The 17907-nt window shown below is 35.5% G+C and overlaps 1 protein-coding gene across 2 annotated transcripts in view; it reads left to right on the top strand.

Moving 5' to 3' along the window:
- Nucleotides 1-17907, top strand: part of Tmprss15 (transmembrane serine protease 15) — a 124511-nt gene that overhangs the window by 39039 nt on the left and 67565 nt on the right. For both annotated transcript variants that reach the window (NM_001105895.1, XM_063270432.1), the window contains 4 exon segments: nucleotides 5119-5259; nucleotides 6039-6188; nucleotides 14488-14593; nucleotides 14898-15048. In NM_001105895.1, coding sequence (NP_001099365.1) covers nucleotides 5119-5259; nucleotides 6039-6188; nucleotides 14488-14593; nucleotides 14898-15048 — 548 coding nt within the window.

The raw sequence follows: 17907 nt of genomic DNA, 5'->3' as shown, positions 1-17907 counted from the left end.
TTCTACCTTTAAATACTGTGATATCATATACTGTGTTCTTAATGCCCAAATCAACCATCACGAAGTGGATGCCTACAACACCCAAGATTACGTGCTCATATTTTACTTAATTGAGTAGAGCAATCCACTAATAATCTGTTTCTGTAGCTTAATACTGCAGTTTTCAAAGTAAAAATTGAAAAAAGACGGATGGTTAAATACTGTGGCCCAATTAAATATCAAAAAAGTCTAATATGTCACTAGTAGATGCTAGCTAGAATCATCACTGACAGTGTAGAAATCAGCGCTCCAAACTTCTCAATAAATGCTTTCAAATTTGTATACACTATAGAAAAATGTATCAAGCTGATGATAAAATCTAAGTAGAGTCTATTTATCTATAGAAGAAAATGTCTATAGATTGTTGTACACTTTCATCCTCCTTTACTCTTCAAAGGCCTGTCATTTTTAAAATGTATGCTTAGTTTTGACAATAAGTGAACATTGAAATAATTAGGCATAGTGATGTCAATAACACAATAGTAATTATCACAATACTGATGTATGCAGCTAATATTCACAAAAATGCTTCTTTTTTTTTTAATTAACTTGAGTATTTCTTATATACATTTCGAGTGTTATTCCCTTTCCCAGTTTCCAGGCAAACATCCCCCTCCCCCCTCCCCTTCCTTATGGGTGTTCCCCTCCCAACCCTCCCCCCATTGCCGCCCTCCCCCCCATAGTCTAGTTCACTGGGGGTTCAGTCTTAGCAGGACCCAGGGCTTCCCCTTCCACTGGTGCTCTTACTAGGATATTCATTGCTACCTATGGGGTCAGAGTCCAGGGTCAGTCCATGTATAGTCTTTAGGTAGTGGCTTAGTCCCTGGAAGCTCTGGTTGCTTGGCATTGTTGTACATACGGGGTCTCGAGCCCCTTCAAGCTCTTCCAGTTCTTTCTCTGATTCCTTCAACGGGGGTCCTATTCTCAGTTCAGTGGTTTGCTGCTGGCATTCGCCTCTGTATTTGCTGTATTCTGGCTGTGTCTCTCAGGAGCGATCTAAGTCCAGCTCCTGTCGGCCTGCACTTCTTTGCTTCATCCATCTCGTCTAATTGGATGGCTGTATATGTGTGGGACACATGTGGGGCAGGCTCTGAATGGGTGTTCCTTCTGTGTCTGTTTTAATCTTTGCCTCCCTATTCCCTGCCAAGGGTATTCTTGTTCCCCTTTTACAGAAGGAGTGAAGCATTCACATTTTGATCATCTGTCTTGAGTTTCATTTGTTCTAGGCATTTAGGGTAATTCAAGCATTTGGGCTAATAGCCACTTATCAATGAGTGCATACCATGTGTGTTTTTCTGTGATTGGGTTACCTCACTCAGAATGATATTTTCCAGTTCCGACCAACAAAAATGCTTCTTTATATGACAACAGTCACTCAAAGACTTTATACAAACACTTCGAATTAAATATGTGCATATCAATCTTAACAAGAAATATGATGTCTTTTAAAATTAAAGCACTCACTTTTAACTCCAACAATGTTTCTAATATTTAGCATACATCCAGAACTATAAAAACTCAGGATTTCTTTATTTAAACCTAAACCAAAAGGCCTATATTCTTATAATATGATAATATACTACAAAATCAAAGATACCAGCAGTATTTATCAAAACTATATACATATTTTATGAAAACACAGCTAATACCTTTATTTTAATTGGCCAGCAAATGTTTTCAAACCTGTTTTGCATCTTTTGTTTGAGAGATGTTTACCAGATGTCTTTCATTGAATTCTAATTCAAAATTTATAGCTGAAATGCTGTTGTTATTTTATCATGTTAGAAAATGGATATATTTCTTACTTAAAGCTGGGGAAAATATCGAAAGAAATTATTATAAGGAAAGGAAGCAGTCCAGTATCACAAAATAATTGTTATTTGCATTTTTAAGGAAGTCAAAACAGATAAATTCCAGAAATATTCATTAGTAACACTTACATAATATTTCTAAAGAGATTGCCAGAGTTCGGTCAAAGTCTTTCTCTTTCGGTTACACTCAATCAGACATGATCTTAATTCAGCGACTTTAGTAAATACCAATGTTAAGTATTAAATAGATGTCCTGTGAGCAGTGGACTCCTTTCCATTGCTGCCTTAAATACTCTGTACTTCGTTAGGTGCTATGATTACCCTAGTACTTTGTAAGTGCAGGGTAGAGAGCACTGTTTGATCTACACCCTCAGTTTTGCCAGTTATTTTTTTCTGAAAGAGTTTCACAAAGTTTCCCAGGCTAATTGTATTTACCTTGTACCACCCGAATGCCTTGAACATGCAATCCTCCAGCTTCACCCATCCAAGTACTGGGCATCTGGGACAATAGTGCTATGTCTCCTGACCTTGCAATAAATGCACGCTTTGCCGCAAACAAACAAACAAACAAACAAATAAATAAATAAATAGTAAATAAAATAAAATAAATTTTTAAAAGTTCCAAAACAAGCAGATGAAAACTAGTTTCTAAATGCTACAATCCTGATAGTACATTTTCAAAGTATCTTTTTTCACTCCAAAGGCCAAGCAAATTCTATTCCCATAGCCAGAGCAGCTCGTGGTGCGTGCCAAACACCGTAGCTTAGCGTTACATACATAGAGTATGTTTAAATATGCATAGGAATAGCCAAGGAGCTGCAAACAAGACTGTAGAGTTTCCTGAACTTACATGTTATATTGTAATAAGAGCAAACATAAAGCACATACATAATTGAATACCATGTGGAAATACGCTCGCAAGAAAACAACTTCAATAAGCTTTAGCCTTTCATTGACACAGTTCATTCTACACTCAAAAGTACACATTTATTCACTTTTGCTGACAGTGATAATATATGTGAAAATGCTTATCACTAATTTAAAGAATTGCCTCAGTCTGAAACTGGCAAAAATTTACCTCATTAGTGTGCCTGGAAAATGTAGGCATTCTTTCCTGATTATTCCCTTCGTGTAGCACAGCAAATAATTCCAGTTCTTTATTGTGTTGACTTAAATGTCTAGATTTTTCTAATGAGGCATCTAGGTACTTCTCCAGATCATCAACACATGGCACCATACTCAACTCTCAGTGGTCACTTAAAGCAACACATTGGACATCTTTGAGGTCCTTCTGTAATAAACTGATGTTCCAGTTTTTCTTGTGTAAATAAAAGAACATAGATATCTTTTACAGTACCTGTTGAAACCTACTCTGTAGAATGTCTGCCATTTCTGCCCTTTGCCCTCTCTGTAAACACCTTGCATATTTACCATGGTCCTCTGCTCTTTTTTCACAAACATTATTCACCAGAGTTAATGCTGTTAGAAAAGAAATGATTAGTTGATCAATGATACCTATGCAATTTCATATAAATTAATATCCATATAACTCTTTTAAAAAAGACATAGGTGAAAATTAAACTATCAGTTATAATGTAATATTCAGGAAAATTCATCTTTTAAAATTATAAACTGATTTTTATACAAATAATAGACTGTAGGAATACTAGATAACTCTGGTTATTCATATTTTAATACTTGGGCTCAGTCATCAACTAAAATGTGCTCATGACCTGTCCAAGTGACAAAGGCACACCAACTATTAAATCATGCCTTTGCTTTTCGGGATTAAAAATCCAATTGCTGAGGTAAAGAAATAATTGCATTCATTGAGCGTACACTGTGTATTAACTTCTGTTCCCCACGAAAGTGACTTATTTACCCCCCTCATAGAAATCAGTTCACTCCATCAGAGTAAAGAGAAGCAAAAAGAAACAGAGGGAGACATGAGGGAGACGAAACTGAACACGGTCTACAGAGCCATGACCTTCAAATCTTAGCCCCCTGCTACCCTCTTTGGTGCAGAGCATGCCATCTGGCACTGTGGTTCTGATTCGATATGTGATCAAAAGAGTTTTCCTGTATGACAAATGCTTCATGAAATCTCTACAGATAAACACCCTATACTTTTCCCAGAGCACTGCTTGTACACCAAAAACAGGTTAATGAACCATGTGCCCAAAACCCTTGAGCTATTTACAGCAGACCCCTAACATTTGCCAATGTGGAGTCTGATACACTGTCATATGCATTGGTGTCCCTGCTCTTATTTGACCCACCCAGAAGTCACTCTTCATAGAATTTTAATATACAACAAATGAACACAGTGGCAGAAGGGGGCATAAGCTTAAAGCCAAGCTTCTAGCATATTCCTATCTCTTAAGTCATTGTACAAGATTTTCAGAATGAGACTCATGATGGTGATAAGTCACATACACTTGTAGGGAGAGTCAAATAGACTACACAAGTTTTCATGCACAAAAGCTGAGTGAAGGACACATGGATGGGAACATTTAGAAATACCTCATGATATTTCTACTGGGTTCTGTGAAAATTGCCATGTCAATGTGAAGTTCTATGAATCTGTACAGAAGTACATATTTTTTTATCTATTTCATGAAGTGTTACTATGAAAGAAAGTTGCGAGCACTGATATGTCCTCCTTCGGAAGTCTGACAGTTTTCAAAGGCATGAATTTGATACCCAATCCAGAATGCCCATCTAAATTATGTGCTTTTGCACACTTAAACATTACACTTTTAGCATTTGCACTTTTCCCTATAAAACCCAATTCTAATATCTCCTAAGTGAGATATTAGTTTCTTCAATGATACACATAGCAAGCTACACACTGCTGTAAAAGCATTTCACATAATGATAATTTTATAAATCATGTGAGATCCTTTACTATTACAACATATCAATCCTGGAGAATTAAAAGTGGAAAAATACTTCCAAGGTAGCAGAGTTAAGACAGAATAATAATATAATCAATATAAATTCCATAAAAAGAAATTTTTACATTATCTATTATTAGTTTGAGGTTCTATTGTTATATGGATAAGCAGAACAAAATTATTCACTATTTATTTTGCTATTAAGATGCTGTTTTAGCTCTCAACGCTGTGGTATGGGACACAAGTTAGCATTTAGTCCAATAATGGCCCCACTTTGTTTTATTAAAGGAGTATGATGCAAATTACTTCATCTTTTTCTTTCATATGCAGATATAGAATATGCTTATAATAATTTCTGTTCATTTTTATAGGCTCTTTTTGGGAAACTGATCCTGGAACCATTCGAATTTTTTCTAACCAAGTTACTGTCACCTTTCTGATAAAATCAGATGAATATGATTACATTGGCTTTAACGCAACATACAGCACTTTCAACAGCAGCGAGATTAACAGTAAGTTTTCTCTACTGTTTAGTCTTTCACTCTACTGTTCAGTCTGACGCTCTGCTTACTGTAGTATTTTTAACAGCCACACAATCTAATTTTCTCACTATGTAAATTCTTTCCCAGCCCTTAACTGATTCTCTTAGGTAGTGAGAAACAAATGACAAATTAAAAGCTGCTGTTATTTTTCGTAGGAATTGAGGACCAGCTTTAGAAAAATCATGGGGGAGCACCCTATTATGGGCAAATGGGAGTGGGGATGTGGGGTTTGGGGAGGGGAGCCTGAGAAGAGAAACATTTGAAATGTAAATAAATGAAACAACCAATAAAAAGGTTAAAAAATGATAAAAGAAAGAAAAACCACCAGTCAATGTAACAATTAAATGAAATTTTTATAATCAGTAAGCATTACCAGTAAAAGTAGATTAATACAAACTAATCCTGAGAAATTTGAACAAAAAGTTGATTGGATCGAACTACTGAATTTAGTTTTACCAGAGGGAAACTGACAAGACAAAGTGTATGTGGGTAAACAGTATAATTATCACAGGAAAAAAAAGGAAACAATGTTTGCACAGTTAAAGGCCAATATATAATATATAATAATATGTCATGGTTGAAACAAATACGTACTTTAAAGTAAATAAAATGGACCAGAGTTTACGTCAATAAAAACAATAACTTGATCCACAGCAAGCAATCACAAACTATGTAAAGTCGAATTGTTTTCTATGTAATAAATCGTTAAGGTTAAACATTAAATTGAAGAGGTGTTTTTTCCTTCACAGATTATGAAAAAATCAACTGTACATTTGATGATGGTTTTTGCTTCTGGACCCAGGATCTTGATGATGATAATGAGTGGGAAAGGAACCAAATGGCCAGGTTTCCTTGTTACACTGGCCCATTTTCTGACCATACATTTGGAAACGAATCAGGTATGATTTATCATTATTCATGAATCGAAATAGCATTCAGTACTACTTTATGTAAATAGAGCTACATTAAGCAAGATGTTTTATTTTTCCATTTTAAACTAATATACAGATATAAATATATGCATATATATGTTTCAAAAATGGCAATCAAATGTCTAAGTGTAAGTGAGTTGGTTTTAAAATACATTATTTTATACTTTTTACCCAGATATGATGATGAGAAGTAATGAAAGCTCGTTAGAGATAAGGAAATTAGCTTGTAACAATAGCCTGAAAATGATTCATTAGGACATGGACTTGGGTCAGATAATTAAATTTTTTGACCATTAGTCTGTTTTACTTTAATTTCATTTTCCTATTGTTCATTGTGAGCACTCAGGAGTATAATCTAGTTTAACGCATTGGTCCAGAACTCATATGTGTTGTGAACTTGTTCATTGTTTCAGAAAGTGTTGTTTCTAGAAATAAAAAGCAACTTAGAATTTGTGAATGTACAAAATCTCTCAGAAAAAAATAAATACAGGTTGTTTTCAGGAAACGATGGAGAAGAATGACTTGAGAGCGTGGATTGCAAGGGAAAGCTGTGGTGTGTAAAGTTAGCTTCCAGTGAACAAGATGCTAGATTCCATGTAGATAAACCATCATTGAACACAATATAATTTGACAAGTAGGAAAGTATGGAAAAATTAGGGATAAATAATAGTACTGGGAAGATACTACTGAGAAACTTGAAGTAACTCATTTGTAACATTAATAAACCCAGTGAGTAAATGTTGCAAACTTAGTAAAAACATGTATTATAAATCTTAAGAGGAATCACAGTCACAACAGAATGAAAAAAAATCTGTGTATGTTCATGTGTATTTGCATGTATGTTTATGTGAGCATGCGCATGTATACATGTGTGCATGTGTATATGTATATGTGCATGTGTATATATGTGTATATGTTCATGTGTGTATATATATGTACTTTGTATTTATGTGTATATGTCTGTATACATATATGTATACCCACACACACATATATATGTATAGACATATATAGAAACAAATACATTCCTTAAAATGACCTGTAATGTCATAGATAAAGCTGCAGTAACAGGAGCCTTAGACTGACAGTGTTGTGTTCAAGCTCTGAGGATGCAACTCACATGCTACAGTTTCCATACAGTAGTGGGACTTCAGAGTTGAACCCTTCCTTTCCTTCAGACACTCTGTGCTGACCTACTGGTTCCTTTGCCACAGCATCCTTTCCAATGACAAGCATGCAGCGATTTTTATGTTGCTCTAACCAACATGTAAAGTCATTTTGAATGTAGGAATGAATGTGTCCATCTTTTACGCAATTACCCATGTCTGAATGATTTATCCAGTGAAACAAATTACAGAGCTAATTGTCTAAGCGCATGTGTGGAAGAAGTTACACTATACGTTTGTGTCACAAAGACCAGTATTTTCCAGTTTATGGCCTCCAGAGTAAAGAGTTGATGTAATGTGAGCTGTGACTGGCATATGACTTAAACAAAAATTGAAAAGTTAAGTATTTTTCAACATAGAAACCTGTTTAACTCTGATTCTTTAAACAGAAACATCTCAATGATAGATAAATATGCTAATATCCTTTAATTATCTGTTTTACAAACATGACCATAATTAATGTATTTCACAGTAATCACCAAAGCCACCTTTGATGTGTACTTTTATTCATTCTGGACCCCTAAGCCCTGTACAGGATATTCATAGTTCATATATGGATTAACACACACACACACACACACACACACACACACACACACACATTCAAATATTCTGTTTTCATAGGTCACAAGTTCTATTAAAATTAGAATAGTAAGCAGTTTACAGGAAAAGTAATTTTGGTTCATTAAATGTGCATGAAGAACCTAGGAAAAAATAATGCTATGAAAGTAGAAATGGGAAAGTAAGTATTCATTAAAACAAGGCAATCACTTTAGATGTCATTGAAACAGTGACATGAAACAATCTTCTAAAGGATCACAGGAGCCAGCCCTACAGATTCTAGACAAAGGGAGCAAAGACAGCTAAGAGAACAGAACGTTACGCTGGCCCCTTTGAGGAAAAGCCTTTAGGCCCACCGGGCTGGAGTGCAGTAATGTAAACAGGAAAGCATATCTGACCAGGGCTCCTCCGCTGTGGTGCTGTCCTGAGGATTCAAAGGAACTGGGTTAATGTCCAGCTCAGAGAAGTGTAAGGGCTCATGGCAACCCATTGAACTCGCACAGTTTATAGCAAGGCAAGACAGTGGAAGAGACACCAGCACTGTGGTACCCACTGACCCAGAGAAGGGGGTCACAGGACCTGATCAGAGAGCAGATTTGATAGGTTAGATTGTGAATGAAAGGACTAACAATCACAGGTAGTAATTACTAGTTAATAATAAGTAACAGCTACTAATTAAAAATGAAATATTATATATATATATATATTCTAGACATATGCATATAAATGTGTTCTGCATAGATGATGGCTTCCAAAGGCCCAATGTTATTTAATATTGAAAATGATGACATATGAATGATCCTATGCAATTAGCCTGGAGTAAATTGTTTCCAAGAGCCTGATCCCATACAGATAAACTACTAACCCACCCATTAGACTAACCATTAGATTGATAATCACTCAATCCTTCTAAAAACATACCGAAATAGCCATATAACATGACCACCTTTTATTTCCTCTTGGGTAAAAAGAAAAAATAAAATAAAGTCTCTACCACACTTAACCAAGAGGAGTTAGATGAAGGTTCAGGAAACCATTAGTACCTATTGACTATGACAGATAAGAGTTATGTTGTTGAAGCCTTTGATGTTGAAATTCTCATTTTCTGCTTTTGTGTCATTATTATAGAGATCAAATTATTCTGTTGCTATTTAAAGGAGTCTAAGTGCATTACAGGAGGAAAAAATGCTTTCAGCTTGCTAACGGATTAATAGCTGAAGAAATGGGATGAAACTGGACAAAGGTGTAGCAGGATGAATGTGGGATAAAGATTTTAAATAGTTGGGAGGGAATTGTAGTCTCAGGAGAAAGTTATGTTTCAGGACTTATGAAAATTAGACAAGATCAAGCAGGTCAGAACGCACCAGTAGCAGTGGGTAACGAGGGCGAACGTAGGTCTCACCGGCTCACAAAGTTGTGATTTCATAATCTACCAGTCATTCACCCCCCGGGGTATTTTTCTTCCTACTGGCTTTTTTTTTAATGTGACAGAACATTGTACATCTGAAATGAAGGAGAATTAAATGTCTCCTGCAGTTCTTCTTATCCATGTAGGGTTCTTTTGTTCTTAACCTTCCCTTTAAATGACAGGAAAGCCTAAATGGAACAGATAAACTTTGAATTAGCATCACTTTAGGGAAGAACATCTAAGCTGCTTAACGTTTTCCAGATCTTCTAAAGGACTCCCTCTTGGGGGAGACACAGCTCCTCAATCTTTGCCCTGTCAGCTCTCAAGGTCTCTTTGTACCCCTTAAAAGAAAAGAGAATTGGGAGATGGTGGGGAGGATGCAGGGCAGTGCTTAGGCATGCTCAGTGGGGGGCTATTTGTTCAGAACATTTAGGGCAAAAGAGGTGAGTAGCATAAAAAGACTTCACAAATGTCTGGGTCGCTAAAGGGATAGCTGTCTTTGGTTATTTTTCCCTTCTTTTCAACAAGACTGCATTGTTTCCAGTGCTTTGAGGGGGTAACACTGAGTAGAAGGGAAGTCATTAAAATTAAGACCTTGACATCTTAGCTAAGGTTAAATATTATTACCCCCTGTTCTGTTAATGTAAATTACCTTTCTTCTTCTCTATCTTGATTTCTTCCTTTAGGCACCAAGATTGATGAAATTTAGATATTTAAGATATACAATCATTCAAGTCATCATTATATTCTACAGAGGTCAGAAAAATACCTGACACAAGTGTCAAATAATGCTAACATTATTTTCTTTCATGGCACGAAAGTATTAAAGAGGCAGTAGGTGTGATGGTTGTATTCTAAGTTGTTGTTTGTAAGGGAAATAGTTGCTTGGCACACGGTATGTGCACGCGCGCGTGTGTGTGTGTGTGTGTATGTACATATATACATATGTTTTTTTCTTTTAACTATTTCATTTCAACTTGGCAAATAAATATACCTTTTAGTGTAATTTATGTCCTTTTAAAGTAGTATTCTTCTTATTGGTCTCGTCTTTATTGTTGTATTAAATTTTAGAAAATTTAATAACTTCGTATTATTTTAAAAAACTGAGTTTAGACCAATCTTTATATTAAAACTCTTAGGAATATTTATCTGTAGATTCAGCTATCTTATAAACACACCGAGGCACACGAAGCCACCTAAGCCAGCCTATATTCTTTCGAAGGAGGCTGACAATTTTCCAGAAACCAGAACCACCTTGCCAGGCTCCGCCGTATGCATCAGCATCAGAGTCTGCCTAGAATTTACAGCTTTAATTGGATGTTGGTGGGAGAGAGTTTGAATTCAGTTCCTGGAGAGACAAACAGAAAAAGCTACAGAAGGAAGTTGTAAGAAAAAAATTTAATGACTCGAGAAAAAGTTCATTGTGTGCTTGAATTAGCAAACTTTGTTCAATTTTCTGACTTTAATGTTCCTTTCAAGGGATCTAAAATGCGATTTGAGAAAATTAAAGAATTAAAAAAAATATCATTTAACCATGGCGACCTCGCGTGATTACATTAAATGTCCAGTGAGTCATTCCTTCTTTGTAAGATTTAATAAATGTGGAAGCAAGTCTAATTGGCGTAACAAATATGGAATAAACTGCATTTATCAATAACCAAATAGAAAATATAAAAGAAAAGAAAATACTATTCATTCATCATGTTTAGCAAGTATGCAGCCTACAGAGGTAGCTTCATGGATAAAGTGTTCACCAGGCAAAAATGACGTCCTGAACTAGATTCCCCAATACCATGGTAAAAAGCCTATGCAGGGTGTGGGCAGCTGCAATTTCATAGAATGATGGGAGGGGAGAGAAACTGAAGGATCCCTTGGGCTGCCTGCTCAACCAGAATAGCCAAGTCATGAAGCCTTGCCCAGTGAAAGTCCCTGTACCCAAAATAATGGAAGAGCTCCAAAAGTTCGACACTAAGGTCATTCCTTGGCCTACATAAGTTTGTGCCCTTGTGCATAAATAGGTGAATCTGCACAAACACTGACACAAACAAACGTGTACATATGCACAAATATCTATACAAATAAAAATAAAATAAAATAATAAAACTTGCCCTTATTAACTTATATAAAAAGAGAATGAGCATCCCACCATACAAATTAACATCAAAGGGGGAAAATACATTGAGAATTCAAATGCTGTGGTCACTTGTATCAAGGAAGCTTTCTTCAGGAACTTAGTTAAATTTTCTACAAATAAAAGTATATTATTTTAAGTATAGTGCATTAAGACAGAATAGTTGGAAGAAGGAGACTATAGCCAGAGATTACAGAGGATCTGAAATGTCCACAAATTTGTACATGGAAATACACAGAATCAGAACTTAAAGATCTGATTTGCATTTATAGGTAACTCATTATGACTAGGGCTAGAAGTTATGGCTGCCATAGTAAAGAGGCCTCAACAGAATGATTTTGTATTTGTTTAGATAGAAGACCTTGCATAATGAACAGATCAGGTTACATCTCAGAAAGCATCATTAAGCAGTGCTGTAGGAATTCTGCTGATACAGAATTCCTGATTAATCGAACAACTTAGAGGAAGGCACATTTGAAAATAAAGACTACAACAGTGTTCTAATTAGCTTATATGTTGCTGTAAGAAAATGTTAATTAAAGCAACTTGAAAAGGAAAGGGGTTTATTTGGTGTACACCTTACAGTCTGTCATCAATGGAAGGCAAGTCAGGAACTCTCAGAAGGAACCCGGAGGCAAGAACTGAGACAAAGACCATGGGGACTACTTACTTGTCTGCTTCCTCAGACTTGCTCAGCAATTTGTCTTATACAGCCCAGACTCAAGTGCCCAGAGTTAGCACATCCCATCGTGGACTAGACCTTTCTAGATCAATTAGAAATTAAGAAAATGCTTTCTCAAATGTGCTCAATTGAGGTTATCTCTTCTCCTTAACTATTTCTGTCAAGCTCAAAAAATTTAACAAGCACAAATGGTTTCATGACTTGGTGTCATCATTCATAGTCCTGGGATTTCTTTCTCTACCTGATGATAAACCGCAGTTAAAATGTTATCTCTCTGATGTCTTACTCTGAGCATAAACTGCTAGATGTATAGCTAATTTAGAGTTCAATTTTATAGGCACAAAGTTATGCTTATAGAACATGCAAATTTTGGAAAGCTGGAAAAATATGGTCAATTGTTAGAAGACTTAAGAAAGACAACATAATGTCCTAGAAATATTTTAAAACATATCTTATCCCAAAGACAAAAGGGAGCAAATTGTTGTAGCTAAAACTTTAATCCTCTAGATTAGAAAATCTCTTAGACTAGAAAAAAAATCTAATCAAGTTAAAGTGAAATGTATTCCCTTTGAGTATTTCTATTGCATGCTGTTTGTGTGATCAATATCAAAACGTCATAGATAATATTAAAGAAAAATTGGGTGAATGGTTTAAATTTAATATAAATTACATGCTCAACTTTGATAATTTTATAGGGAACTTATTTTATCTTTTGATAGCTGAATACTTTATCTAACTTAGGCAATAATTTAGTGATAGTAAATTATTTTATATATTATAATATCTATACCTGCACACTGACATTAACTTATTTTTGTAAAAGATTAAGATAATTTCCATAATTAATGTTGTTTTATGCAGACAAGAAGTCATGTATTGATCATATGATCAGTTCTAAACCTATTACCACTAGATACAGGAATAATAGACTTAATGTACTTGAAATTATACCTAGTAGACATGCTGTGATGTGTGAACATGGCTGAACAGAAAGAGAAACAGGAGGTGTGCTTCTGTTGTACAACTACCAGCTAACTAGAAATATTTCTGTACAGTTAGACCTAGTAGTCTAACTAGTGAAATAAGAATGTAAAACCAAATCATGTAAATACAAGATGAATTTGAAAGGAAATTGGATGTGGAAAGTTAGAGATCACATGCAGGGACTTCTGTTGACCCGAAGCTGCTCCTACACATAGCTTTGAATAAGTGGGCATAGACACAGCTAAAATATCCATAAAATGACATACATAAAAATGTGAGTAAGCTATTACTAGCATAACCTGTTAAACACGTTTATTTTATCTTACACTTTGTAATATGAACCCAATGTATGTGCATAGATTACATTTGACCACAATTTTCACCTTCAAAGAACCCTTATTTAATCTGAATAACTTCTGCCTCATTAGTATAAAATATGTTTATCCATACCCCTACTTGTATTTCTCCTCTTTGCTTCTTACTCTTACTCTGATTATTACAAACAAATTAGTTTGCCTTTTATATACAACATTGCTTATACTTTTCTGTTGAAAGGCATGGGAGAGAAGATGCTGATCTCAAGCCAACACATTTGAGCATTTCATAAAACAGGGCATAGCCATCACATTCTGTTAGTGCAAATATTTCATTTGCTTTTATAATGGTTTGCTGCATGATTCCTGCTTCTTCTGTTTTAATATATGAATAGCAAACTAAGAATGAAGTAAAGTCCCCAATGAGTGTTCAAGATATTCTTCCTAATCATGCTTCACACACTTGGAATGGTTCAAATCACTGGCTGGAATAATGAATTCTCAACCAGAAAGCACTTATGCAGTGTCTTGTGCTATTTCAAAAGATTTTATGTGGATTAGCATGTGGCCTGCTCCTCTGTGACCTGATTAGTTATCATTCAAAGAAACGCAGAAATATGAAACCCTTATAAAAAAAATCAGGCACCTTCTTGTGTAAAGATATGCAGTGTGGTCAATGGGATATAAAATTAGTGTTCCTTAGAATACTTAGCCCTGTCATCAAATGAGATGAAGTAATTGTGTATCCCATGAGTCAACCAATCAGAATACCTAAACAAAGTCAGCCATGGGCTGACTGCCTGTCAAGCTGGGAATTCATCAAGATGTATAGAAAATTAGAATTAATGATGGGAGTCCAGAATGGAGTGATTTTCATAAACAATTTATTATGGCAGAGTCAACTGTTCTGAACACAAGTCTAGTATCTTATCCATTAGGACATGAAAAATACATGTCCTAATGCTTTATTTTAAAGGCTTATGTCCTTTAAACAAGTAAAAGTTCTTGGTTGCCTTACAGGATTTTACATTTCTACACCAGCTGAGCAGGCATGGAAAAGTGAAAGAGTGGGCCTCTCAAGCCTTTCTTTAGGCTTCACTTCAGAGCCTGTCTGCCTTCATTTCTGGTACGTTTCCAGTCAGTCCCTTAGCTTTCGGTAGGAAATACTTGAATCCTTTCTTTGTAAATGGGTAGGTAGCAATGCTTTTCTTTGGGATGCAGGCTAAGATTTAACTAAGATTTTGGCTAAAGGGTTAGTTAAATTTTTTAATTGATAGAAGACCAAAGTGTTAATAGAACACAGACCCTCTCCCCAAGAAACAACAAAAGAAAACAAGAATACTTTAAATACAAGGAAAGATGTGAAAAGAACTAGATAAATGTATTCAATATGTCAGGAAACTAACTATCTTTGCTTATTCCCAAACCAGGTATTACATGTGCTGTGAAAATGTCTACAACTTAAACATTCATGTCAGCAGCACTGAAACCACAGACAAAATAGTTTTTCAAAGGCAAGGAAACTATGGGAGGAATTGGAACTATGGTCAAGTCACATTAAACGAAACAGTAGAATTTAAGGTTGGCAAACACACTTTGTCATTTCTGTTTGTGTTTTTGTGTTTGTGTGATAGTATGAATATATTTTATGATGATATGATCAAGTATTTTGTGGAGAAATGCTAGTAACTTTCTCTCCTTTCCTAACCTATCTTATTTATTCTTTTAGGACATTTCATTTCTATTCACTCTTTACTTTTAAGAAATAACTTGCAATGTTAACATTCCACTCATACTGTTTCATGAAATCCATAGGAAAGGAGGCACCTCATCTCCTTCCACCAAGCTCTATGCTGCCTTACGGGGACTTTGAACAGTTCACAAACTCTGCAGTCCAACTCTACTCACTCTGGATAATTATCTCTTCCTAGTAGGACATCCATGCCCATAAATATCCACCAAACTGACCCTACAATGACTTAATCTCTGTGGAGTTCCTTTAGAAGGAAATTCTATGAGCCGTATCATTGGGAAGTCTCTGATCGTTTATTCTGCATTAAGTTAAATTAATTTTTCCAGATAAGAATTTAATGTCTTCATTTCTTGAGGGTTGGTGCAATTAGAATATAGGATATTGTAGCCTATTAGTTTAACTAAATTAACAGCCTTTTAATTGAGTAATTTGAAACAAGTTAGTATCACTTTCAGAGGATGTATGTTTGAACAGACAGCGTTATCACCGGAGACATAGATTCTCCCTTATGACAGAGAGCAGTGGTTCTCAACCTTCTTAATGCTGCTATTCTGTTCTTCATGTTGTGGTGACCCCAACCATAAACTTATTCTATTACTACTTCATAGCTGTCATTTTGGTATTGCTATGATTCTTTATGTAACTAATATGCAGGATATCAGATATGTGATCCCTGTGCAAAGGTCATGTGACTCCCAAAGGGGTTGTGATCCACGGGTTGAAAACCACTGACTTAGATGATGACAGCCACAATCAGTGACCTTAGTCTGTATCTTTCATCATACTTTCCTTCATCTTCTGCTTTGTGAATTTTCTTCTTTGATTTTGTTTCTTCTCTGATAATTCAAATAAGGAAGACAGACTATCAAACCAAAAAAAGATAAATGAAATGAGGAAATCAATACCTCGGCAGGCTATCCTGGACGTTGAGGTTCTTTTCTAAATTCTGAATGATTCATTATTTTTGAACATAGCTCACCAAGTAGAAAGACATTGGCATGTCTCACATGCACATTAATGATTGTTTATTCATGAATTAGTTCCCTTGGCTTAGTTTTAACTGCGATCCTAAAGCATTGAATGTAAAACTTTAAAAGTAATCCCTGCCAGGTAGTGAGGCTGCACACATCTTTAATGTCAACATTCAGGAGACAAAGGCAGGTGGATCTCTGTGAGTTTGAGGCCAACCTGGTCCACAGAGGACAGCAAGAGATACACAGAGAAATCATGTGTCAGAAAATCATTCTCATCAAAGTTTTTTATGATATATTGTTATTATTATATTGTATAACAGTAATCCTGGGGATATATAGACTAACATCTAATCACTCCAGATGGGGAAGCAATGACAAACCAAAGTAAAGACACCAACAAAGTCTAACTTGATGAACCAATGAGATTCCTGGGATTATTTATGTGTGAGGGTTACCTAGGGGAGCAGAAGTGCCTCAAAGACAGCTGTATCACCAAAGTATAGATGATCATCCACAAAGACTGGAAACTTGAAACTAGCTGTTCACTAAACTGAACCTATACAGGTAGCTCCACTTGTCTTGAGAATGCTTCTCAACACTTTGTCCTACTTAAAAAACCTTGAAGAGGACAGAACTCATGATCCTCATCAATTCGCAGGAAGTCTTGAATCTATTGGATAATCTGATTCCAGAGTTAAAAGGAACTCCCCTTCAGGATGGAATGTTTTGCCTTCTATTAGAATATCCTGAGTTATAAGGAGTTTCCTTGCAAGATGGAGGAAATTGTTTCACAAAAGAACAGTTCTTATACATTATGTTACTATTGTTGATTCGTACTGTGCCTGATTTATAAATCATACTCTTTTGTAGGTAAGATAGTATATGACGTATTGAGGTCAGCATGAGGTTCAGCAATACTTGGAATTTTAAAAATGCAGTGGGTTCTGCAAGGTATCATTTTCTATAGGAGAATATTAACTCACTTTTTGGTTATGCCATTATATTGAGAAATTGTAGACAACTTACTGTTATGTCCTTAAATCTTGATTTTTTTTTCTCTCATGGGATAAAGACTCACGCTTATTTAGAATAGTGTCTGTTAGGAGATCTATAAAATTAATGAAGAAATGAATGAATTGAGGAATACATAATCCTAAGAAATCAAATAAGCTATATGTATCTTGTGCCTAGTACAACAAATACCATGCAACAAAGATTACGATCATTTCCTTCTTCTACTCAAGATAGGTCCAAGGCAATGTTGTTGAAAACAGCTACATTTCTGAGAACCTGCTGTTGTGCGTCTGACCCCAGCACCTATGACTAAGTCTGTTTGTGCGTCTTGTGGTTAGATGCTCAGGAGAGGCCAGCTTAGCACTCTAAGTGAACTATTGCCAGTATAAGATGATCCTGAATGCTCCTGCTATGTTACCCATTTACGCGTGTCCATTTTTTTCCTAATTAAATAATCTAATCGCAGTATCTACTCTTTAGGACTGTATATATTATTAAGGAAAACATATCAGGATTTTAACATCATCAGGAGGAGGCTCATCTCTGCTTCAAAATTATGTATAGCCTTTACTAAGTTAACTAAAATATGATAAAAATCAGGAGAAAGAGACGAATCATAAAGCTGTAATCTAACTCAGAGTGAAGACATCTGTGGATATTTTGCCAACATTTATATGTGATTAGAAAGTGGAGAGACTC

This window comes from Rattus norvegicus, chromosome 11, assembly GCF_036323735.1.
Source record: "Rattus norvegicus strain BN/NHsdMcwi chromosome 11, GRCr8, whole genome shotgun sequence".
Lineage (NCBI taxonomy): Eukaryota > Metazoa > Chordata > Mammalia > Rodentia > Muridae > Rattus > Rattus norvegicus.
This window is presented reverse-complemented; position numbering and strand designations above follow the sequence as displayed.